Source organism: Brassica napus, chromosome A8 (genome assembly GCF_020379485.1).
Source record: "Brassica napus cultivar Da-Ae chromosome A8, Da-Ae, whole genome shotgun sequence".
In the NCBI taxonomy this organism is placed as follows: domain Eukaryota; kingdom Viridiplantae; phylum Streptophyta; class Magnoliopsida; order Brassicales; family Brassicaceae; genus Brassica; species Brassica napus.
Genome location: NC_063441.1, coordinates 11,666,154 through 11,692,940, shown reverse-complemented (window position 1 = coordinate 11,692,940; position 26,787 = coordinate 11,666,154). Strand labels below are relative to the sequence as shown.

At 35.7% G+C, this 26,787-nt stretch overlaps 1 protein-coding gene and 1 pseudogene across 3 annotated transcripts; both read right to left on the bottom strand.

Moving 5' to 3' along the window:
• Window positions 1–10,506: 10,506 nt before the first annotated feature.
• LOC106360931 (integrin-linked protein kinase 1-like) lies at window positions 10,507–13,806 on the bottom strand. Of its 3 annotated transcripts, none has more exons than XM_013800608.3 (12): window positions 13,140–13,791; window positions 12,985–13,059; window positions 12,793–12,888; window positions 12,619–12,704; window positions 12,413–12,533; window positions 12,256–12,335; window positions 11,921–11,983; window positions 11,705–11,811; window positions 11,528–11,613; window positions 11,163–11,284; window positions 10,938–11,049; window positions 10,507–10,833 (listed from the first exon to the last, which is right to left on the bottom strand). In XM_013800608.3, the coding sequence occupies exons 1-12, from the start codon at window positions 13,470–13,472 to the stop codon at window positions 10,735–10,737; spliced, it is 1,380 nt and encodes a 459-aa protein (XP_013656062.2). In that variant the 5' UTR covers window positions 13,473–13,791; the 3' UTR covers window positions 10,507–10,734. The 3 variants fall into 3 exon arrangements, 1 of the variants encoding a protein (XP_013656062.2); XR_007315769.1 differs by having other exon boundaries at window positions 10,721–10,833; window positions 11,163–11,300; window positions 13,140–13,806; XR_007315768.1 differs by having other exon boundaries at window positions 10,507–11,049; window positions 11,163–11,300; window positions 13,140–13,806.
• A 1,486-nt stretch (window positions 13,807–15,292) lies between these two features.
• On the bottom strand, window positions 15,293–26,374 carry LOC106359685 (annotated as a pseudogene).
• Between the last annotated feature and the right edge of the window lie 413 nt (window positions 26,375–26,787).

Genomic DNA, 26,787 nt, shown 5'->3' with positions numbered 1-26,787 from the left:
TATTTTATAAAATTTTGGTAAAGAAAATTTAGAAAACGTTTATGTAATAATTCAAAACTTTGGAGTGTTATATATATATATATATATATATTAAAAATATATCATGTAAAATATATTTTTGAAATCATCTCAGGCTTCCGTAAACCTTCGCACGGCACTGATAGGAGCAAGAGATGCTTTGAAGAGTACACATAACAAAAAAGGGTTACTGAAAATGATCGACTCCATCAACCTATTATAGATTTATAACCTCCCGATTAAAGTTAATTTTTTACATTACACGAAATTTGAGTAATTTAATTAGGGCATAAAAGTTCTTCTCTCTTTATTTTGATGCGACTGGTTATAATTTTTTTTCTGTAAAACTAAAATTAAATAATCTTAGGTGTCAAACAAATGCATTTAGTGTAAAGAAAACTAAACAAAATGTATTGAATAGTAATTCATAAGGTATATTAAATTATTAATTATATCTTTAAGTAATAGTTTTGAAATTTCGAATGATTAAAACGATTTTTTTTCGGCCAGAAGACAATTCCTTGTCAAAGGATGACACAAATTTATGATCCATTTGAAATACGGAACTCTAAAAGAATAGTGATGTATTACGTTTTTACATGTTCACCTCAAAACATACACGGTAAATGCATTATTGCTCACACCATTATTTAATACATGATTAAATATTGGAAAAATTCGGTGAAATCAATCTTTGTTCATATCCAACTACATCTTAAAGTGATTTTTGACAATGAAAATAGACAAAAGTTAGAAAGATAAAGAGTCGAGTGAGCTGGACATTGGACGAATTTGGGTATTTGATAGATGAATAGTCTCGTGCTAAAGACAATGACTTAGCCAAAAATTTAGCATATCTTTGGAAAAGTGTGGTTCCTACTCCTAGTGGTCCTTTCGACCAATTCAGATGTTGGAGACTCTCGTATTAAGTGTGTCTTGTTCGGTCTCTCGTATTTTTGTGCTCAATTATTAGCATAATTTTGGAACCTTCCCTATATACATACAAACTAAAATAACTATTTTACTAATTTTACATTTTAGCTTTATTTGCTTATATAACTATGTATTTTAAACCATAAATTGTTCGCATTATGACAAAAACAGACAACGTTCTTACATAATATATTATATATAATGTGTATATATATATGTACATATAGAAAGTGAAACCGTATTGTCTAACGATATGGACTTAATGTTATTTTAATCCTACTATTATTTTATCAATTGTCAATATCATTTCCAACTATACATTCCGTTATTTCATATCTGCTATTGCTTCTCTTTACATATACACACATATATTATAGCGTGTCTAATCATGTCATGCATGATCATAGACAGTATACAAGCCATAACTTGACTAATTTCAAATGAGTGAAGATGATATTAATACAGAAAATTTAATTGGGGAGAGGTGGAAATAGAGATAAGGTGTTCTTTTCTGATTAGTTCAACATAAATTTGTATGGAACAATCGTAATTACATCGACGTTGATGTTAACGTTGTTAAACTATAATCTAATCTCTCCTTGATACATTTACATAAGTTAGTTATTTATGTTATTACACAAAGAGTTGTAACTCTTCAAGTTGTGTCCTTTAGTATAAAGAGTTGTGTCTCTTATACTTGTATTGATTCGATCTCTATATAAAGATCAATCATCTGTTGTAAACAAAACAACCAAATCTCAATAATACAAAAGTATTTTCAGAATAATTTATAAGCCTGAAACGTCTATCTTATTCTTTCTCTCGAACTCGTGTGTAACACATTGTGATCGTTGTGTAACACAAGCGGTTGGTAAAAGATTAACATGGTATCAGAGCTTTACGTTTGAGAGGACAAAGGAAAAAGCACTAGTAAGAGAAACACTTGGCGTGGAGAAAAGGAGGCTAGAGGATTTTGTCATACGATTTCGGAATCACTCGAAACGATGAAAAATCAAGTAATCCTCATATTTGATGGAGAGAAGTACGACTTCTGGAGCATCAAGATGACAACCATTCTCAAGACCAGGAAGTTATGGTCTGTGGTTGAAGAAGGCGTAGCAGCCCCACCAGCACAAGTGGATGAAACCCCTGAAACAGCAAGGACAAGATCGCTTAGAGAAGAATCGATGATGAACGATACATTGGCTTTGCAAATCTTGCAAACTGCTGTATCGGATCATATATTCTCACGGATTGCAGCAGCATCAACATCCAAAGAGGCGTGGGATGCATTGAAGGAGGAGTATGAAGGCTCTCCTCAAGTTCGTTTGATTAAACTTCAAACATTGCGAAGGGAGTATGAGAATCTGAAGATGTATGAGAATGAAGACATTAAGGTCTTCACAGATAAGATAGTTGAATTGGCAAATCAATTAACTTATCATGGTGAACAGAAGTCAGATGTTCAACTCATACAGAAGATACTCATCTCTCTCCCAGCCAAGTTCGATAGCATAGTCAGTGTGTTGGAGCAAACAAGCGATTTGACTTCAACAAAGATGACAGAGTTGATCGGGATCTTGAAGGCTCATGAAGCAAGGCTGGCTGCAAGAGAAGAAAGCACCAGTGAAGGAGCATTCGATGCTCGTGTTAAACACAAAAATTCTGGTGTTACACAAGACAACTCAAAGCGCCAAGGAGGCAAGAAGTGGTGCGGTTTCTGCAAGAGAAACAACCACAATGAGAGCGAGTGTTGGAGGAAACAGAAGAAGGAAGATCCAAAGAAGGATCACAGAAGTAACAAGGAGTGTTACAATTGTGGCAAGTTAGGCCACTTTGCAAATCAGTGCTACTCAAAGAAGAAAGAGAAGGCACATGTGAGTCTCGAAGAAGATTCAAATGAAGATCACATGTTGTTCAGTGCGAGCGAAGCAGCAACAACAGTGATGGAAGATGTCTGGTTAGTAGACAGTGGAGCAACTAATCATATGACAAAGGAGGAGAGTTACTTCTCAAAGCTTGATAGGAGTATCAAGGTTCCAATAAAGATTGGAAATGGAAGCACAGTCATGACAGCCGGTAAAGGAGACATTACCGTCATGACCAAAGGTGGCAAGAAGACCATCAGAAATGTATTCTTGGTTCCGGGTTTGGCAAAAAATTTGTTGAGTGTTCCACAAATTGTTTCAAGCGGATACCGGGTGAGTTTTCAAGAGAAGAGATGCATCATAGATGATGCAAAAGGAAGGAGGATAATGGATATCCCAATGACTCACAAAAGCTATCGAATCAGGATGAGTTCGGCTCAGGTAGAAGAGGCCTTGAGCGCTAGTGAGCAAGGAAAGATGGAGACATGGCACAAGAGACTTGGTCATGTAGTCGACAAAAGGTTGCAACAAATGCAAGACAAAGACTTGGTAAAGGGATTACCAAAGTTTAAAGTCAAGAAGGAAGCATGTGAGGCGTGTAGACTTGGAAAGCAATCACGCAAAAGCTTCCCAAAGGAATCTCAAACTAAGACAAGAGAGAAGCTTGAGATTGTACATACGGATGTATGTGGGCCGATGCAGCACCAGTCTGTTGATGGAAGCCGATACTTTTTGCTATTCTTGGATGATCATACTCACATGTGTTGGGTATACTTCATGAAGCAAAAGTCAGAGACATTCTCACTGTTCAAGAAGTTCAAAGCAATGGTGGAGAAGCAGTCGGATTGTACCATCAAGACACTGAGATCAGATGGAGGTGGTGAGTTCACTTCACGAGAATTCAACCGGTTCTGTGAAGAAGAAGGAATCAATAAGCAAGTCACCTTGCCTTATTCACCGCAACAAAATGGTGCAGCGGAGCGCATGAATAGGACCTTGGTGGAGATGGCTAGATCTATGTTGGCAGAACAAGACTTACCGCTCAAGTTATGGGCAGAAGCGGTATACACTGCCTCATATCTTCAAAACCGTCTGCCATCAAAGGCAATAGAAGAAGATGTCACTCCTATAGAGAAGTGGTGTGGACACAAGCCAGATGTGTCACACATGAGAATGTTTGGTAGCATATGCTACATACATATCCCAAATCAAAAGAGGAGGAAGCTAGACGTCAAGGCAAAGCGTGGAGTCTTTGTTGGATATAGCAACCAATCCAAAGGCTATAGAGTTCTCATTTTGGAGAATGAGAAGATTGAAGTATCAAGAGATGTCGAGTTTGAAGAAGGAAAGAAGTGGGATTGGAAAAGGCAAGAAGAAGTGAGGAAGACATTGGAGTTGTCTATGGAAGACTCTCACTCGCCTGAGGATCAAACCGAAGGTGCATCCAGTCCTGAGGAACAAACCGAAGGTGCATCCAGTCCTGAGGAACAATTTGGAGGTACTTTCAGTCCTATTTCTTTTCAAAATGATGATCATGATACTAGTATGAAGAAACTTCTGAGGCACCAAGGAAGTTCAAGTCCATGGTTGATATCATGGAAAGGGCACCGAGAGTAGAGCTTGATGAAGCGGCTCAAGCTATAGAAGCTTGTCTTCATGCAAATGAAGAACCATACACTTATGATGAAGCGTGTGGTACCAAGGAATGGAGAGAAGCAATGAATGAGGAGATAGCCATGATTGAGAAGAACAAGACGTGGGAACTAGTGGACAAGCCAAAGAAGAAGAATGTGATAAGTGTGAAGTGGATCTACAAGATCAAGACCGATGCAAACGGCAATCACATCAAGCACAAGGCGCGGCTAGTTGCAAGAGGGTTCTCTCAAGAGTATGGTGTTGACTACCTTGAGACGTTTGCTCCTGTCTCAAGACATGATACAATACGAGCCATACTTGCCTATGCGGCTCAGATGAAGTGGCAATTGTATCAGATGGATGTGAAGTCAGCCTTTCTCAATGGCGACCTCAAGGAAGAAGTGTATGTCACACAACCGCCTGGGTATGTGACACACGGGAAGGAACACAAGGTGTTAAGGCTACACAAAGCTTTATATGGTTTAAAGCAAGCCCCAAGGGCATGGTATGGAAGGATAGATTCATACTTTCTTCAAAACGGTTTTGAGAGGAGTATGAATGATGCGGCCTTATACATCAAGAAGCAAGGAGGAGATGTGTTGATCGTGAGTCTATATGTGGATGATATAATCATCACAGGAAGCAACATTCAGAGCATCAACACATTCAAGGAGAACATGAAGAAAGAATTCGAGATGGTGGATCTTGGATTGTTGAACTACTTTCTTGGAATGGAAGTAATTCAAGACAATGGAGGCATATTTCTTTCACAAGAAAAATATGCAAACAAACTTGTAGACAAGTTTAGGATGCGAGACAGCAAGAGTGTAAGCAACCCACTTACACCACAAGGAAAAGGAGTTGAGGATGACAAGGAGTATGGAGATCCGACTAAGTATAGAAGCATCATTGGAGGGCTTTTGTACTTGTGTGCATCAAGACCTGATGTGATGTATGCAAGCGCCTATCTCTCAAGATACATCTCATCACCTCGCATGAAGCACTACCAAGAAGCCAAGAGGGTGTTAAGATATGTCAAAGGAACATCAAACTTTGGAGTGTACTTCACAAGCGTGAAAGAACCAAGACTTCTAGGCCATGTTTTGTTGGCAGTCAAGCAAGCAACAAACAGTGGCGCAATCAACGGCTGAGGCAGAGTACATAGCCGTGTGTGCAGCAGCAAATCAAGCAGTGTGGTTACAAAGACTATTTGAAGACTTTGGTCAGATGTTTGAAGGAGGCATTCCAATCTTATGTGACAAAAAATCAGCAATAGCAATTGGGAAGAATCCGGTGCAACACAGAAGGACGAAGCACATAGAGATCAAGTACCATTTCGTGAGGGAAGCTGAGCAAAAGGGAATCATTGAACTGAAGTATTGCAAAGGGGATGATCAACTCGCAGACATTCTCACAAAGGTATTGGGTGGTTCAAGATTTGAAGATCTAAGGAAGCAGCTTGGAGTCAAGTCGAGATATGATTAAGGAGGAGTGTTAAACTATAATCTAATCTCTCCTTGATACATTTACATAAGTTAGTTATTTATGTTATTACACAAAGAGTTGTAACTCTTCAAGTTGTGTCCTTTAGTATAAAGAGTTGTGTCTCTTATACTTGTATTGATTCGATCTCTATATAAAGATCAATCATCTGTTGTAAACAAAACAACCAAATCTCAATAATACAAAAGTATTTTCAGAAAAGTTTATAAGCCTGAAACGTCTATCTTATTCTTTCTTTCGAACTCGTGTGTAACACATTGTGATCGTTGTGTAACACAAGCGGTTGGTAAAAGATTAACAAACGTTGTCTAGATTTTTTTTTTTTTTTTAAATCTGGTCGTGATAAGAATCTATCTAAAACCTTCTTCAACTAAATACACGTAGATTATGGCATGGGAAGTTGGAAATACATGTGCCTTTGCTAAAACAATTGCAAAAGTTATGGTGACATAATGGTGTAACTGTGTAAGGAGTTGGTTCTATTATGTCATAGGTTTAACCTCCTTTGAAAGAGATGTCTATATTGTACTCTCTCCGTTCCAAAAAGATCATATTTTAGAAAACAAATTGTTTAAAAAAGATACATGTTTTACATTTTCAATGTATAAAATAATTGAAAATTGTAAACTTCGGAAAATATAATTGTGTTTATTAAAATTTTATTGGTTAAAAATTGTGGGAAATAGTTGATAACGAAAAATAATGCATTGATAACTAAAATCTGAAATGTTTTTTTTAATAAATGTGAAAAACCTAAAAGATACATATTTCTGAAACGGAAAGAATATTATGATATTATCAACCGTCTAGTCTCGGGTCCACAAAGATATATTAGTCTCATCCTCAAAGTTTAAAAACTATAAGAAAAAGATTAGTTCGAGTTTGTGATATTCCGTATAAACTAGAGATAGATTTTCACATGCCACTACAAAAATTATATAGTGGCTGAAGATTAGTTCGAGTTTTTGAATTAGATTAGTCCTCTACTTTGACAAAACATCAAATAATGGATCACATACTCCAAAAAGTGAAGTATGATACTTTAGAACAAACTTTCTAATGATAAATTCAAGTAAAGCTAGATTATTAAAATCTAAAAAGATATCAGATGATAGAAAAAAGGTTTAGAAAGTTATGTCACTTTGCCAAACAAAAACTAAGTGTGGCTGCAGTTCAAAGTTTCCCTCCTATGAAATAGTCCAAATAAGGCCCATTATAATACACGTTCAATCAGGTTGAGTTAAATCATAAACCAAAATTGTTCCGGTTGATTGATCGGTCTAGTAAACTAATTTTTCTCGGTTTATTTAAAACCACTAAATCGCATCTTCTCTCTAATTTTTTCGGTTATTTTTTCTCTGTTTTATTGAACCAAGTTGATCTACAACTCAACTCTCACATGGCAGCTCTCTTGACTCCCAAATGAAAAAGAGGCTGTTTATGGAACTTTGAACAAATGGTTAGCTTGGGAGGTTGAGTTTTCATTATTGCTGCAGCTAAGGCTTTTGCAGATCTTGAGAAAGAGAAGTCAATCTCACCGTGTGATTCAAGTTAAGTAACATGACTTCATATGCACTGAGTGCAAGTTTTGATATAGATGGTGTTAATTGGTCAAAAAACTCCGGTGGCTAAATGGATGTTAAGCAAAGGGCATACTAGATCAATCTCAAGACGCTTGTTCGCTAGAATGATAGCTTTGTATGCTCACCATGACCTTCAAGATAAGGTTATCGACGTAATTCAGTTGTCTTTCGTTCTCATGTACAAACATGCATATGTATATATCCCTTCAGAGTTCTTAAGTCTTGATTGTAAATTTTTAACTGTGAATTAACAGAATGGTTGCATCTTTGTTGACAAATGCTTCACCATTTGGTCCCAAAGTGATTTTTTTGTTTATTTATTATTGAAGACAAGAAGCATGAACAAAGTCATAGACTTGACCAACCTCAACTACCACATTATAATCATGATGTTCATCGTCATAGTGTCGTTCTTCCTCTTTGCATTTAATGTTTCTTCCATCTACCTCCATTAATACATACATCCATACCTCAAAATCATTCTTCACCCAACCGGGAAAAGTGGAAATTTCGACCCTAACAATTTCAGTCGTGCCAAATACGATCCGAACAAATGATCAGTGTCAAATAAAACTTCAATTCAATTATAATTCAAAAAAACTAGCCGAACTTCTTAAAACGTGCCTAAATCTACATTAACTCTAACAGAAGTTAGTCAACTGTTAACAAGATAAAACGACATCGTTTTGATATATGAGGAAAAATGCCAATTTAGACCCCAACACTCTCAGTCATGCCAAATAGGATCCGAACAAATTGTCAATGCCAAAAACGACCTCAACTCAATTATAATTTAAGAAAAATTAGCCAAACTTTTTAAAATGTGTCTAAATCTACATTGACTCTAACAGAAGTTAATCAACCGTTAACAAGATAAGACGACATCGTTTTGATATATATATATTTTTTAAAATATGTTCATTTCGGGACTCAAACCCGTGCCGAGATATCCTTTTAATTGAGCACACTAACAACTAGACTAAAGTAAAATTTTGAAATATTATTACAAATTGAAATTCCCCATTATATAAACTACTATTCTTTTTTTCATCTTATCCAATTTAAAACTTTGGTAATTGCTTTATATATTTTAGTTACTGTTTAATATGTCTAATAATTTGTACAATATATCTTAGTGAAAGAAAGGTAAAAGGCCTCTTAACATTTTTGAGCAAAATATCAAAATATATAATATTAACTTTGAAAAATAAAAAAAAATCCACTTAAGTTTAAAAATTAAAAATAATTTATATAAGAAAATTATATAAATAAATTCAAAGATATGATTAGGTAATAACAAATATTTTATTATTTATATTTTAGTAAGATATAAGTTTATATATGATAAATAAAAAACATGTTAATGTATTTATATAAATCAGAAAAAAATTGTCACCAAAATTTTTAATTGGATAAGATGAAGAATAATAGTAGTTTATATAATTTCAAATTTGTAATAGTATTTTAAAAAGGTACTTTTATCTAGTTGTTAGTGTGCCCATTTAAAATGGTATTACATCATGGTTTGAGTTCCGGAATGAACATATTTAAAAAAAAATAGATATATATATATATATATATATATATATATATATATATATATCAAAAAGACGTCGTCTTATCTTGTTAACGGTTGACTAACTTATGTCAAAGTCAATGTAGATTTATGCATGTTTTAAGAAGTTCATGTAGTTTTTTCTTAAACTATATATAATTAAGTTGAGGTCGGTTTTGGCACTGACCATTTATTCGGGTCCTATTTGGCACGACTGAGAGTGTTGGGGTCGAAATTGGCACTTTTCCTCGTATATCAAAATGACGTCGTTTTATCTTGTTAACGATTGACTAACTTCTGTTAGAGTCAATGTAGATTTAAGCACGTTTTAAGAAGTTTGAGTAGTTTTTTCGAATTATATTTGAGTTGAGATCGTATTTGGTACTGATCAATTGTTCGAGTCGTATTTGATACTGATCAATTGATCTTCCTGATCGTCAAAAATGACGAATAATATTTCATTTATTTATTTTGAATTTGAATTTGTTTCCACTAAACTTTTCACAACATTAATCAAATTTATTTATTTTACCATAAAATTACCTTTTTAATTACTATTCATTTGACATATCACCTCTTCTTTAAAGAATGTTAAAATGACTCATTTAAAAAGTCGTTTTACAAAGGGGGTGTTATTGGTTTATATATTTTTATTGATTTAGAAATCCATATAGTATTTATAAATCCAAGTAAAATATACAAATTTTCAAATTTTCTCGGATTAGTATTTACAAATCCGGAGGTTTTCCTTCGGATTTGGGCATTTGTATTTTTCACAAACAAATTCATGCAAATCCATTCAAATACATTATGAAATCAAATTTATTAGTAAATCTGCATGATTGAATAACACTTGATTTGAATTAGAATTTATAAATCATTAAACGAATAACACTTGATTTGAATTAGAATTTATGAATCATTAAACGAATAACAAATGATTTCAATACATATTTTAAAATCATAGAACCAATAACACTAGATTTAGTTTGGATTTTCAAATCCATCAAAATACACCAACCAATAACCTCCACTGATACTCTTGTTTGAAAGCAAGAAAACAAACAGAAAGCGCTGTTGTTATCATGAAAGAAACCAAACTTGCATAGTTTGGTCAAGTCTTCTTTCTCCTCTGGCCCGAACTGAAGAGATCCTATTACGAACCTGCTTATGAACTTTATTAGTTGGGTTGAAGTATGATGTTGTTATCCATGTCTCCTTCCATTTCTTTCCCTCCGAAAATTGTTTACTAAAGCTTGGAAACTGTATCTTAGGAGAAACAGAGTCCTCTTGTCTCTTCCACGAACCACCAGCAATTTGATAGAGACTGAAAGTCGAAGATTACTTAAGACATTGTCGTGAACAAACCCGAATCAAACTCGAAGAAATGTAAAACATTTAGTGAAAAAACTCGATTGAAACAAATTCCTTATAATTCGTTAGACATGTATTATACAGCTTCAAAAATCTGAAGACTCGTTACAACTTAATACTAAAATAAAATGCAACTTCTGTCCAAGACCACACGAATACTTTCTTCAAAGTAAAACAACATTACAAAGTAAAATTCGGCTGTTTAGGGGAAAGCCAAACTAAAGCGGAAAGAATACAAAAGAATCATTTTTAACCGGTTAAAGAATCACAAATGTGAACCCGATGAAGAGCCATCAGGGCTGCTAACATCCCAATTATGTTTTTTCTTGTGCTCGAACTTCTGAAAGCATGTCAATGGCTTTATCTGATAACAAAAAACATGTGGAAGAAGAAACACATTAGAGAGACGAACAAAACATAATCCACAAGACAAAAATCTCATTGATCAGTGTGCAAAGAGAGAGAGACCCTCCATTGTCGCTTGTGGCCCATATGGTGAAGAATGGACTCAAGCCGTTTAATGATCGCTCTGAAAGTCGGTCGCTTGGCCGGTTTATCTAACCAGCATTCTTCTATCAACCTATGAGATACCAAAATAAAACGGTTTGAACCTAACCGATTAATGACATGGACAAAACCAATCAATTGATGCAAAACTGTTTTCTTCAGAGAAAAAGAAAGAAAGAGACTCACGACTTAAGTCCATGAGGGTAATGCTTAGTTGGAGCTTTGAAAGATGGACGCTCTTTGCATGCATAAGCTTCTGAAGCTTCACTGTCTTCCTTTTCCGCAAAGGGTATTCTTCCTTCGATCATCTAAAACATTCAGACACTGAAAGGAGTCAACTCAGAACATTTGCCTTTGGTCCCAAAATATTAGTGGTCAATATGTATTATTATCATTCGGTCCTCAAATGATTTTAATAACTGTTTCAAGATTATAACTCTCTGGACCGGCCACTTTCAAGCTTGAGTAATAGAATAGTCTTTTGTTGTACAGAAAAAAAGCTCTATCGGATCTGAGTCAATAAACAAAGATAGTAAATGAAGTGTACTTACCTCTTGAACAATCAATGCAAAGGAGAAAACATCAGCTTTGGTGTCGTATTCATCGCTGGTGAAAACCTCGGGAGCAATATATCGACCTACAATTAGTGAGTTATAACGGGATTCATTAATCAAGACATTTGATCAAGAAGATCAAGAACGAAAGCTCCCAAATATAGAAAAGCTTACAAGAAGTGTCTAGAAATGTCAAAGGCTTGTCTTCTTTAACAGTAACAAGCTTGCTTACTGCAAAGTCTGCAACTTTCAGATGCCCTGTATCATCCCGCAGTATGTTTCTGCAAATATTATTTTTACCATTGCCAGAAAATTAAAGAGCTTCTTGATACTAACTGCACATATAAGAGACGACCAAAAAACACGCTGATATTGACAATGCGAACTCACGAAGGTTCAAGATCTCGGTGGATGATAGGGTCTCCTTTGATCTCATGAAGATAGCTCATTCCCCTAAAAGATATTTGAACATGTAAGAATAACAAACAAATCTAATAAATTTTTTTATGAACTACGAAGAACAGGCATCTATACTATTAAAAAGAAACACTGTTTTGAAAGCACATTATATTACAGATTATGTCATTATGGTTTTATAAATTATATGGAGAAAACTTATAAGTATATAAGACATATACTAAATAATAATTTCTATTAAATAGAATTTTAAAAACCAAAAATAAACCCACGGGTCAAAATCTAGCATAGCTTTAAAAAATGCATACCTTGCAATATCAAGGGCGTATCTAACAGCGGTAGCTGGTTTTAAATGTACTTTCCTTTTCAGCAATTCGCGCAAATCCCCCTGAAGAATGTATCAAAATGAGATCTTGGTTTTTAAGAAAGAAAGATGTCAAATTTTATCAGAGAAAGTCATCATACCCTAGGCAAATATTCAGTAACAATCATCATTGGATTACTTTGAGTAACAGCACCAAGAAACTGAACAATGTTTGGATGCCTAAGCCTTTGGAGCAATGCAAGCTCATCATGGAATCTCCTTCTACACGCACATACACCAAAACAATCATGGTAAGGCATTTGGAATCTAAAACCTTTACTACCCTCTACAAGATCATTCCACTTACACTTGTTCCTCATCGCTCAAAACTTCATCATCGAGCTTCTTCACCGCAACTTGAATGCCACGCCACATTGCCATACAATAAGTTCCCTATAAATACAAGAAACTCCACACCATCAGACGAAAAAAGTATTGAACACATAAGTAAAAGATTCACTAAAGCCAATAACATTTTTACGTTTGATATCTCTCTGCTTTGAGTGAAATCAAGCTCGTCGGGATTGATTTCATATTCAGGGACTTCAAGAGCAGCTTCCACGTGCATTGGAGCCATCTGAAAATATACAAATCATGTAAATAATATAAATCTCCCAAATGACAATTACATCAAAATATACAATCAAAACACCGAACCACGTTAGATTATTACCGGATGTTTAGCTCCATGAGTCTCAAGTATCTTGATTACATCAATGTTCTTGTAGAATATCGCATCTGCAAGAGGCTTTTTTTTTTTTAATAAAAAAAACGTTAATACGTTATTAACAGTACAAACCAAAAGTGTATGGTGTTGTTTCTTATTACCGTGCTTCCCCATCGATCTTTAGGATCAACTTCAGCTTCCCATTCAAGAAGTAATTCCACGACATCTTTAAGCCCCTGGCAAGACGCCACGTGGAGAGCAGTACGATCATCAATGTCTCTGTAGTTAGCATCGATCCCGGAATCAAGAAGCTCCTTGATCCCTTCAATGTCTCCTTCATTAGACAAATACATAAGTCTCACACCACCATCGATCTCTTCTCCGTCCTCTAAAACCTCTTCTTCCGAGTGAACAGATGGCTCCAGAATCTTCTCCGGCGCCAGAGAAGATAGCTTTCCGATCGAAAAAGACGGCTTTAGGACACCCACTTCCATCTCTTTGAAAAAACAGACAAAACTAGTTTGGTCCGAAAATCTTGGAGAGTCAACGACAAATCAAAACCTTACACAATCTTGTACGAAGTTATCTAGAAAACTGTATCTCAGAGAAAATGTTGTGAGAGAGAGACAATAACTCAGTGGCGATATATATAGAGGTGTGTGATGCCGTGATGGAGAAGAGAAAGCCGGTCTGTGAAAAGTCATTGGAGACCACAAGGAAGAGAAGGAGCTTCTGTTGAGCGCGTATGTGTCACGTGATCGTGAGCACGTGGAGGAAGGTTCCTTGGAGAAGATACGTCATCTCTGGCGCCACGGTAATAATGCGTTGACGAAGGCAAGTAAAATAGATCCGAGCCGTTGTTTTAAAAAGTCAAATGAATAGTAACGGCGTAGATCACTCCGCACGTGTACGATAGGATTCGTTTAAACGACCGCGTTTCACTTGCGCCGACGCAGTTTTCTTCTAGGACCAACCTTTGTGAATTAAATTCCTTATCAAATGGTGGAATTGTATTAAAAAACGTGATTTCATATATACTTTAACAAATAAGTTTTTTTTTGGTAAAAACAAATAATTTTTTTGTTGTAAAACATAAAAAAGCAAATATGTTTGTTTAGTTACATGCCATATTTGAAAATTCGCTAAACGCAACGCGTGCGGTCGATCCGGACCTAGCGAGTTAACAATAAATCAGAAAAAATTTGGAGAGTAATCGGAGATTTTTTTAAGAACTATTATCGACTTTATAGAGATATATATTTGAATCAGTAAGAAAAACATAATAATTGTCTGTGGCCCAGCGGTATTGTGTCTAGTTTGATTGGCAGTTTTCGGGTACAAAGCCCAAGTGATGCATTTATGGCCGTTTTTCTGTTTTTTATTAATGAAGGGCAAAAAAGTCATTTTCATTTTATCTTCCTCACTGAACCTGCAACCCTAAGTGCGGCGCTTCAGAACTTTTTCACAATGGTGCTTCAATTTTTTTTAGTGATTTGCGTCGTTTTGCTTCTATTTATTTGTTATTGATGATCAAATATGATAGGTTTATGATAAAGATATCGATTTCAAGCTTGAAAAACCTAGATTTGTTTCCTGATTTTTTGCCCGAATAAGGGTGAAACGCCACGACCAAGGTCCGTACAGCGCTTAATCGCCGAGAAAGCGGTCCAAATCGGTGTGTTTTAGAACATTGGTTACATCTATACAGTGAACTTTTCATTAAGCGAAAAATTGATATATAAAGTTTTTAATAGTAATATTCTAAACATTTAAATAAATATTAATATTTCTTAATAATTATGTAATAAATTAAAATATACTACGATTTAATTTTAGTATATTATAATATACATAATAAATAAATAAATATGATAAAATAAATGTTTTAAATAAATTTGATATCTTGTAATAACTAATTTAACTATTAATGTTTGTTATTTATAATAAATTAATTAGTATATAGAATATTTTAAAATTTTGTTGGGAGCGAACACATAAAAATACATATACTTTTTTGTTTCCTTTTGATTTCTAAAACGATTACTGTATTTTCCGCTTGTTTGAATTATAGAAATATCAGTAATCGTTTTAGAAATCAAAAGGAAACAAAACGATTACTGTATTTTCCAATTAGTTCACATATTTAGCATGAAACCTTATCCAGTTAGCTATTTTCCTTATAACAGCCACTTTGGTTGTATAAGGAAAATAGCGTTTCATGCTAAGTATGTGAACTAATTTATTGATGTATACATCTAATAGTTGAAGATTTGACATTTTCATCCTCATCTCTTTTTTTCCAGTATTATTTTAGAAAAAAGTTGTTAAGTTACTATTCAACTTCACAAGTCACAACATGTGAATTTGAACGTGTATAGCATCTTTCAATTTTTTTTTTTGTCAACCAATATGCATAACTATTTTTATATAAAAATAGTTCTTCGAGTATGATAAATATATTTATATGCAATGTAAGGTCAAGATTCTGGCATTTGCAGTTTAAAACATGGGCATATAATTTTTTTTTTTGTCTCAACCAACGACAAGTTGTCTAATATATTCATGTCGTAACCTTTTAATGATTCTTATCTCTCTCTTAATTTCAATTCCAAGTTTTGGAGTTTTTCTGAGAAATCTATTAACATATGCCAATTACATTCCAAATTGAATTCCCATAAAATATTTTAAAAGCTAATTTTCTTATTTAAAATGAAAAGAATATTCTAAGAAGATACTAAATTTTTAGATTAAAATATAGTATTATTATATTATAGCATCTTTTTAATTAATTTTGGAAACGTGCACTTCACAAAAGTCACGTAGTAGTTTTTAATGCTTATCGCTGAGTGTGAATAAATAGTTAGATTTTGACAGCTATAAAAATGTGAAAATAATTTTGATATATAAGGAAAGAGGAACACTTGAAACATTTCAAGTTTTCTGTTTTATAATTGTTTTATCAAAAATCCCACTAATCCAAAAAAAATATTTACTTGTTTGGTTAGCAAGGAAAAGGTTCCACAGAAGAAAAAAAGACAAGCAAAAATAGGATTTTTAATTCTATTTTCCTTAATATTTCTTGGAAAATAACAGAAAAGAAATGAGAAGAAAAATGGAGAGTGAAAATCTATTAACTGGAAAACTGCTATTAATCAATGATAACTTTAAAATATAACATGAAATATCAAAAGATTTTTGTTTTAATTTTCCAGCCGTTTGCATCTTTAAAAATATTAATATGAAAGTCGTTAAAAAATATATATATCAAAAGTAATGAAATAACCTTTTATTAAAAAAATTAATGAACCAAAAGAAAGTTACACCTTTCAGAGGAAACCATAATTTTCTTATAACCATAATTATTTACTAGCTACATTCATATACGTATTATTAGATAGCGAATATATGTGTGATGATCTGTGCGTATATAGTAGTGGAAGACTGGAAACAATTAGCTAGAATTTCCTGCAAAATCTTACCAAAATGTCGAATGATCATGCTAGCTAACGGTGAGCAAATATCTTACAATAATCTTTATAAACTGGGTTAGAACAAATGCATATAGTTGTCTCAACTAATGACTATACTTGTCTCATTTTATCTTTATCTTCCTCATAAACACGAATTCTTATCCTTCACTTTTTGGAACTCTTATAAGTAATTTTGTTATTAGTAACAAATGTCAACTGTTATATTCGACATTGGTCCGTAATTGTGTGTTTAATTATTTTAAAATATCTTATTATCATTCTGATAAGAATCCAATATTGTAATCATTGACTAGTTCACCCTTCTTCAGGATATAGACCAAACTACTTAACCAGAAACACAAGTAATAATACTCCAACAATTGCGAGAAGCATATGTTTATCCATATTAACAGAGACTTAATAAATTTCACATTGTCATTAGATCTTATCACAAAACTAGTAGCAAGCAACAACAACAAATAAAAAAAGCAAACTGCAAACATCATATAGGTCCAACCGATAACAAATATGAACCAAACCATGATTATACCACACTAAGCCTTATAACCGATAAATTAAACCGAATAAGCACAAGAGTAAAATCGAAAATAGACCAAAAACTATAATAGTTTTTCTCTCATAAATTTCATTTAAGAAATTAGATTGTGTTCGTCGATTTTCACCCAAGATCCAACGTCCGCATCGGTTATCCATAGCTCAACTCGATTTATCCGAAAATTCAGACCGTCTAGACTCGAATCAAGCGTGGAAGCTTTCTCTAGCGCTTTCTTCTTCTCTTCCACCGTTAGATCGCCGTAAAGTATGCTCATATGTGGCACGTAAACTGCGACATCCCAACATGTCACACACACAGACACACGTTTCGTGGTAATAATATGATTTTGACTCTAGCCTCATTATCAACAGTTAATTCACATTTCCAATGGAAGATTAAAATTCGACTGAATAGAGATTAGATCATACGTTTTCCGGTGAAGGCTTTGAAGTGGCCCATAAAATGTCCGGCAGCATTCATTACCTATAAACATAACACCAAACAATGTTTGTAGTATATAGCTTTGTATTTTAATTAAAAATTTACTAATTAGATGACCTTCTATAACTTAAGTTAATTTTGGCAATCAACAAATAATCCAGTGTCCCATTTGATTGTTTTTCTTTGGGCGAGTTTTCAGTCTTATAAGAAAAGTAGTAGATTAATGATTCTATTAAAGATTGATGTGATGCGTTTTCGATCACGGTTCAAATTTTGTTTTAATTGTTGCGTATATAGTATAGCACATTATTGTTGCCTTTTTAAAATAACACAGACCTTTGGGATAAGTTTTTTTAAGAAATCGAAACACTAAAGGTTTTGGATAAGCATTAGCATTGCTTAGTAGAGCCTTCATAAACTTACAATGATTTCCTAGTCACCTTTCTACTTAAGGTAAGTAAGACTCATTTTCAATAACGCATACATTTTCTGTAAATTATACATTCTGTAGTGTTTAAAAGTTAATCTAAGTTATCTAAGTTTCATAAGATAATATAAACAATAGTATAGGAAGATAAAAGAGAGACTGTGACATTCACAAATATTTATTTGAAAAAAATTATTGTTATCTACACTAAATATAAATCATCACATAACTATACATTTACGCAATACAATATACAAATATATAATTAAGTATATAAATTATAAAGAACATGAGTTTAGTGGACCGTAGTTAACATCACACTTATATTAAAATAAATATCACACTTATGTAACATAAGTTATGTTATTTGTGGGAACAGTGAACCGAACGTTAAAATCCGACTATCTAGTATTAAAAATCTAGAATTCGGCAAAAAAAAAAACACGAACTTTTCACGAGTTGCCAAATAATACATGTACTCGAGTCTGGCTAAAAAATCATTTATTTTTGTTGACTTTTTTTAATTTATTAATAAATTTAAGATTGACTTGCCAATTTAGCACGCCGTGAACTCACAGTTAACACAGCGTTAACTAGACGTTAAATGTTGGCGTTAAGTGAAACGACGTCGTTTCATCTCATTTGAAAACAACGTCGTTTTTCATGATTTGAAAATACAATCATGTAAACCCCTGGATTCGAACTCGGGTTGGTTGGTTCAAATTAGTGATGTCAACCGAGAACCTGGACCGCGGGACAGGCCCGTTAAGGCTTGGGGCGGGGCGGGTTTGGGCCCATGTTTTGATATCCCGCAATGTTGCGGGCCTCGCGGGAAAGGGACTGTGCGGTATGGGCTTTATGCGGGATGGCCCAATCGAACCCGCGGTAACCCTAAAGTCCCGCAACATCTTCTCTTCTCATTTCGTCAGCCACCTTTAGAACATAAGAGAGAGAGAGAGAGAGAGTGACTGATTGAGAGAGAGGAAGACGAGTCGCCACCGTTAGAAATGGAGCTCCGGCGATGGCGATAAGCTCCGGTACTCGTACCTCGGGTTCTAAACTTCACAGATCAAACTCCTGTCTCGGGAGATAAGTTCTTGACTTGAACTCTCCGCGAACTCCTTTTCCACCGTAGACCGGCGATGGTTTCTTCAGCGACGGCGACCGCATGCATGTCACAGGTAAAGAAAGATCTATGTAGTTACTGTATATTTTTTCTTTTTTTGGAGTTCTAACAGTTTTACTCGTTTTCAGGTGGGTGAAGACGTAAAGTGGGCACTCTGCTTCGATTCACTACCGGTTCGAGTTCCATAAGATGCATGCAAGATCCGAATATATGTAAGACTCTCTAAGACTCCTCCTTCCTCAAGAAAAAGATCGAAGCTCATAGTTGTTGTTTGAAATAGAGATTCGCTTTGTTTACTTGTTTGAAATAGAGATTCGCTTTGTTACTTGTTTGAAATAGAAATTCGGTTTGTTACTTGCAACTATATAGTTCTGACTTCTGCGGATCTTCGCCGTGTAGCTAATGAAAAATCATTCAAAAGAGTGAAGACTGATTGTTCGTTGGCTACAGGGCAAGATCCGCATTGAAGTTAAGACAACTTGAAATTATATGGTTGCTTGTTGCATGTTGTTTCAATTGTCTGTCCTGGTTCGCTTGAAGTTTAGTGATTCAGTTTCTGATATCTCTTTTATTTTTGTAGGTGAACAAGGATGAGGCTGGTTATGACGGTGAAAGCTGGTGTAGGCTCAACACGATATAGCTGGTTATGGTGTTGACTTAATATATGTGTTGAGCACACACCTGCTTTCCTGTTATAACCAGCCGCTGTCTTGCTTGTTTAAGAAAACCATATACTACTCAGAACTAAAAGCATTGTAAGTCTTTAGTTTGTACTCATGTTCTTAAATCTTAATCTTACATCAACATCAAGTCTCTGATATGTTTTTTTTTTTGGTTGGTTGCTTCGATTCACTACCGGTTCGAGTTAGAGTTACAAAGCGACCGTTCGAGTTACAAAGCGACTTCTGAGGGTATGATTCACTTCCCTTCTTCCTCGTTGTTAACTGATAAGTAGTGTTGTCATAGAAGAGATTACTTGTTTTGACTAGTTCAGCGGATTTTAGCTGCGTAGCTAATGAAAAATCATTCAAAGGAATGAAGGGTGATTGTTCATTGGCTACGCTGCTGAATCCGCTGCGAAGTTAAGACAAGACTCTCTATGTGTATCTGATGTTTCTCGTGTTCATAAGTTATGTAATCATGTCTCTGATGTTTAGTTGTCTCTGATCTCTCTTTTGGTTTTGATTGTTTTCTTTGTCGACCTGTTGGAGTCTTGGTGAACAAGGAGGAGGCAGGACCTCAGGTCATGGACCAGCCTTTCATTCCGTGAAACTATCTTCAGGTTAGTCACTTAGCAATAGGATATTGTGAAAAGAAGCTGATGTAGATTAGAAGTTAGAGCTCGCTAAGTTGATTGGAGAACTCGTTGTCTTGCTTAGGAATAGGAAGAATTGATAGGAATGTTTAAGCTGCTTGTCCTCAAGCAATTTTAAAGTTTCATACTCTAAGTATAAAATTTAATTGCAATATTTGGGGTTTTAAAAAAAAATAAAAAAACCCTAAGACCACTAACCCACGTATCTTTCCTTAGGGCACGAAGCCGTAACTTAGTTAGAAACTTAGAATTATCGGAAAAAAAAACCGTGAGAGCTGAGAGCCTAAGAGACGATATGGGATCAAGAGGCGAATCAGACGATCAGTTGACGTATGATACTAACTACACGCCACCGGCTACGTTGGATTTTGAGACTCAACAACTCATTGCTAGACTTGGTGCAGCTGCTGAGATCGGTAGTCAACCCTGTGATGAAGAAGTTATCGCAAGAGAGAAGCAAAGCAGCAAAAGAAAGCTCATCAGTTTGGTTGATTCAGAAGAGGACTCTGATGTTGAGATCACTCCAACATCTCAAACAACAAAGCCTCGGAGACCAACCACTTTTGGAACTGCTTCGCAGAAACCCATGGTCCAATCCACACTAGAAATTGGTAGTGGCTCATCCAAGCAGGCGTGTAGTCAGAAGAAGTATGTTCCTGTGAAGTCGGTTATCCGTGGAGGGAGAAGAACCAAGGGCGTGTCTAAGGGCTCCGGTAGTCAGTCTCAGAAGAAGAAGAAGAAGAAGATGGAAGAGGAGATACCGGAGCTTGAGGATGAACTGGATGAAGAAGGGCTTGATGAGCTTGAGCTCGGGGAAGAGGAAAGGGAAGAGAGGCAACGATCAGATGTGTGGAAAGATTTTACGGTGGTCCAAAAACCCAATGGAAAGCAGAAAGCTGCTTGCAATCATTGCAAGAGGGAATATGCATGGCAGTCCCACTCGCATGGAACCAGTGGGTTGAGAAGGCATCGTATGAGATGTAAAATGTATCCAAGGAATGGAGGAAGGCAGCAGCAACTCAATGTCGATGGAAGAGTTGTGTCTCGCAAGTATGATCATGCTGTGTTCAGACAACTGGTAGCTAAGACAATAGTCCAGCATGATCTACCGTACTCCTACGTGGAGTATGAAAAGGTGAGAGACACATGGAAGTATTTGAATGCTGATGTCCAAACCATATGTCGAAACACAGCTAGAGCTGATGTGTATCGCTTATATGAAAGTGAGAGAGACACGCTGAAGAGAGAATTGGCTAGTCTTCCTGGACGAGTCTCTTTCACCTCAGACTTGTGGACATCAGTGAAACGGGAAGGATATATGTGTGTGACAGCACATTACATTGATCGGAATTGGAAGTTGAATAGCAAGATCCTGACGTTTTGTGCTCTACCACCACCACATACTGGTATGAATGTTGCTATTCAGCTCCTTGATTCACTAAAAGAGTGGGGAGTTCATAAGAAGGTGTTCTCGGTGACGTTAGACAATGCCACCAGTAATGACTCGATGCAAGATATTGTGAAGTCACAGCTGAATTTGGATGATGCTTTGCTGTGTGGAGGAGAGTTTTTCCATGTGAGATGTGCAGCGCACATTCTTAACCTCATAGTACAAGATGGGTTGAAGGTAATTGGAGACTCTTTGCACAAAGTAAGAGAGAGTGTTAAGTATGTACTGTCATCGGAAACACGTGAAAACTTGTTCCAGAAATGCGTTGAGGCTGCGGGTGTAGTAGAAACTGGGGGTCTACTCTTGGATGTTCCGACAAGATGGAACTCCACTTTCTTTATGCTTGAAAGAGCCATCAGGTACCGTCGAGCCTTTGCCAAGTTGGAGACATTTGATAAGAAGGGTTATAAAATGGCTCCCACTGCTGAGGAATGGACAAGAGCTGAGAATATCTGCAATTTCTTGGGTCCGTTTGCTGTAATCACGACCTTGATGTCTGGTTCGAACTATCCTACTTCAAACTTGTATTTCTATCAGGTTTTCCAGATCCATAATTGGCTTCGGATCAATGAGGGAAGCGAAGATGAGATTGTGAGATACATGGTGCCACCGATGAAAGAGAAGTTCGATAAATATTGGGATGAAGTCAGTGGTCTTTTTGCAATGGCAGCAGTCTTCGATCCAAGGTTTAAGCTTTCCATTGTCGAATGCTGTTTGGAAAAGCTTGACATGAGTACACGTGATGCAAAGCTAAAGAACTTGCGTGAGAAGCTTAGTATTTTGTTTGAGTCGTATGACAAAAAATCCAAGAATAGCTCACCGTCTACAGAGCCACGAGAGACTGTTTCGCAAAAAGCTTCTGGAGCAGGGACAATGGGACTGTTTGAGAACTACGGTGTGAGTGTTTATTAATTTTTAAACCTTTTGTTCATCTCTCTTTTCATTTCTAATTTTTTTCTAAATAACCTTCTTAGGATTTCTTTGCATTTCGCAAAGTCAGTGGGGTTGCGACTGGAAAAACACCTCTAGAAGCTTATCTTGATGAACCACCTCTGGACATTACTAATTTTCAGAGCTTGGACATCCTCGATTGGTGGAAGGATAATGCCCATCGGTATGGGGATTTGCCTGCAATGGCATGTGACCTGCTAAGTATTCCAATCACAACAGTGGCTTCAGAGTCCTCTTTTAGCATTGGATCTAGAGTTCTTAACAAATACAGGAGCCGTCTTCTCCCAAAAAATGTGCAAGCTTTGATATGCACTAGAAATTGGATCAAGGGATACGAATCTTATGCACATGGTAATTAATTCACATTATTATTTCTTGTAGAGTATCATTATCCCTTAGTCCTAAGTAAATGAAATTTCTGATATTTACAGATGAAGAAATCGATGGTGATGGTGAAGAAGAGAAAGTGCCATCATTTCAGTCAATTGTCAATGGGGAAGATGAAGATGAGGAAGCTTGAATTGTTATTTTGATTTGGTGTTTTTATTTTTTACAATCTGCTACATCTTGTTTTACTTGCTTGGTTTTGTTTTGACTGCTATTTGGTGTTTTTCTTTATTTAAAATTTGTTAAGACTACACATCTCAGCTTCTACATGCACTATAAGTCGAGCTTGTTTGTGTGTACATGACTTCAAGAACTGATATGAATTGAAATTGACTACAAGAACAATATGAAGTTAGATATGTAGTATAAAAGCCTAAATTGTACAGTTTTAACACGTACATGAAGCGTCCTCGTCTCCTGGAGCAGCATGCAGCGTCAATACGTGTTATGGAGCAGCACACAGCGCTTAGAAGTCGATTGGTGCACCTGAAGGTTCGCAGCCCGCGGGACGACCTGAAAAGGCTTGTGCATTTCGGCGGGGCGGGCTTGGGCCGACCTTTTGGAGACCGCATCCCGCGCGGGCCTGACCCGCCTTAACCCGCAAAAGAAAAAACCCGCAGCGGTCCGGGCCGGGACGGGACGGAACAACCCGTTTGACATCACTAGTTCAAATGACAAGGTCTATTACCACTGGGCTAGTGGAACTTTCAATGTACTTACTAATATGTTTACTTTTATTTGGTACTGATTGAATATAAAAATATTCTCTAAAAACTTAAAAAGATCTTTAAAATTCCAAAAAATTAAAAAATGAGAATTTTTTTATAAAATTAATTTTGAAATTAAAATTGAAAATAAAGTTTATTTTTCTTTTTAAAAAATAAAAACTATTCCAAAATTTTCTAAAAAATTAAACGATCTTTAAATTCCAAAAATTGAAAAAAATAAAGAATTTTTTTATAAAATTAATTTTGAAATTAAAATTGAAAATAAAATTTTATTTTTCTTTTAAAAAAATTAAATTTTATTTTTCTTAAAAAAATAAAAAAATCTTCCAAAATTTTCATAAAATTAATTTCAAATTTCGATAGCAATTAAACATATTAATATGGTGTTAACCATATAGCAAATTAGTTTATATTGTTATGTTAGCCATTAGTTTGTGTAGTTCAAAAATTAGGCATATAATTGATGCACCTAAAAATAATTTTGTTTTACCTTTTTCTATTTTCTTGGGTTCATTTCAGATTGATTTTAATATGACTGATAAATTACAAAAAAGAACAGTATAGTTAGAAGCTAAATAATAATTCCGAGAGACTTTACCTCTACGGTGTGCCGGAGAGACACATAGACACACTGAAAATAGGAAGTTCCTGCGGGAGACTTGTCAACGGTGGCCGGATACGCCTTAAAAAACCTTCACACGCCGCCTCAAACATCAGTTTTGCCTCGCCGGCAGTAAGCTTCTGCGGTCCGACGAGCGTTAAGTGAGGATCAAACGGTGGACCACCGAACTCCGACCTTAGTCCCTCCATTAGCCTTCGAAGCCGATCTTCTACGTTCCTCTGGTACAGCCCATACGCATACATCTCCCTCTTCTCCTCCTCATCCTCCTGCGTTTCCGGCGGTTGCAGTGGCGTTTGCGTTTTCTCGGCCATTGTATCTCTTTACCCACGACTAGCATAGTTGGGGATGTGACTCTATATAAGAGATACCTGCTACTATTAGAGCATGCAGGTGGACCGATATAGTAAGTGTAGCAAAAGAAAACCCAACCATATGAAAATCGACCCGAATGTTTTTTTTTATAAACCGATTGGCTTTATTGTATTCGATTTTAATTGATGTAACCTAGCTAACTCAAACCAAAAACCCTGAAATCTTATAAAATTTTAGTTATATCCTATTACATATTTACATTATATTTTTTGATCAAACATATTTACATTATATAATATTCACTGGCGATGATTTATTAGTTTATTTATGTGTTCATATTAGACCATGCGTAACGGTGAGACTCATTAGAATCCTTAGCACAAGGATATTTCGGATTAATCCTGGATTTAAAAAAAAAATGATCATTCATGGGTCGCCACGTAGTCAATGGGGCCCGTGAACAGTATAAGGATCAATCTTTACCAAAGGATTTTAAAGATTTCTTTTTGCACAAACTCTAAGAAAATGGGGTCCACACTCCTTAAAGACTCCCTCAAGAACTCCCATTGTGGAGGCCCTTAGAGCAGCCTCATCGCGGTCTCTTATGACCGGTATTTAGTGTTTTTAGCTTTAAAAAAAAAAAAGAAAATTGCCTAATTAATCAAGAGACGTATATTAATTAGGGTGCACAAGAGCGGGGTTTTGGGACAACGCGTCGCACATTCACCTTTCTCTTCTCTCTCTCGACGGATGCTCTTCTCTCCTCTCTCGACTCCTCGACGAAAAACCGACTGTCTCTGGCCATCTCTCCTCGAATCTGATCTCTTCGTCGACAGAATCTCTTGTCGACGGAATTAGCCGTCGTCTCTCTCGGTGAAATCGTCGTCTCTATCGGTTCTCCTCGACGAAGAAGATGCAGAGGAGAGGGATTACAAGAACTCCGAAGACGATGATGAGAATCACGGAGTATAAAAGGATTACGGATCTTCTTCGTCTGTGTTCGATTTCTCTGCATCTCACTCCGGCTCTAAACACACTCGGGCCTTCCTTCAGCTAAGGGCGTTTACCCTCAGGTCATCATCATTCTCTTTTTGTAGATCGCGGTGAAGCTGAAACGATTTCTTATCATTGATTGGAAAGAAAAGTTAATTTGATTTGTAGTTTGTGTAATTGAGATTTAGGTTTTTTTTTTTTTTATGTGATAAAGAAATCTTGTTGATGTTTCAAGTGTGTGAACTGGTTGTGTTACTAGAGAAAGCTTATAGTGTTGCTTCTATGTGTAGATATCAGGGCCACCTGAGTTTCTAAACAACCCTATAGAAGCTGACGAAGAAGCTACAGCTAGAGATGCTGAGCACGCTAAGCGTCTTACCCCGCAAAAAGAAGAAAGCTAAACCTAAAGTACCCCACCAGTGCCATTCACATCCCCATGTTTAGTAGGTTCACTGGATCATAGAGGGATAACATGAAAATAGATGTGAAAGGTTGATTTAGAAGTGTTTGGGACACCCTTTAAAAACATACGTATGTGTGAAATCAGCCAAACACAGGAAACTTAGCAAACAGGAATGTTTTCTCGGCCATTGTACTCTCTTTACCCACGACTAGCATAGTTGGGGATGTGACTCTATATAGAGATACCTGCTACTATTAGAGCATGCGGTGGACCGATATAGTAAGTGTAGCAAAAGAAAACCAACTATAAAATCGACCGAATGTTTTTTTTATAAACCGATTGGCTTTATTGTATCGATTTTAATTGATGTAACCTAGCTAACTCAAACCAAAAACCCTGAAATCTTATAAAATTTTAGTTATATCCTATTACATATTTACATTATATTTTTTGATCAAACATATTTACATTATATAATATTCACTGGCGATGAGTTATTAGTTTATTTATGTGTTCATATTAGACCATGCGTAACGGTGAGACTCATTAGAATCCTTAGCACAAGGATATTTCGGATTAATCCTGGATTTAAAAAAAAAATGATCATTCATGGGTCGCCACGTAGTCA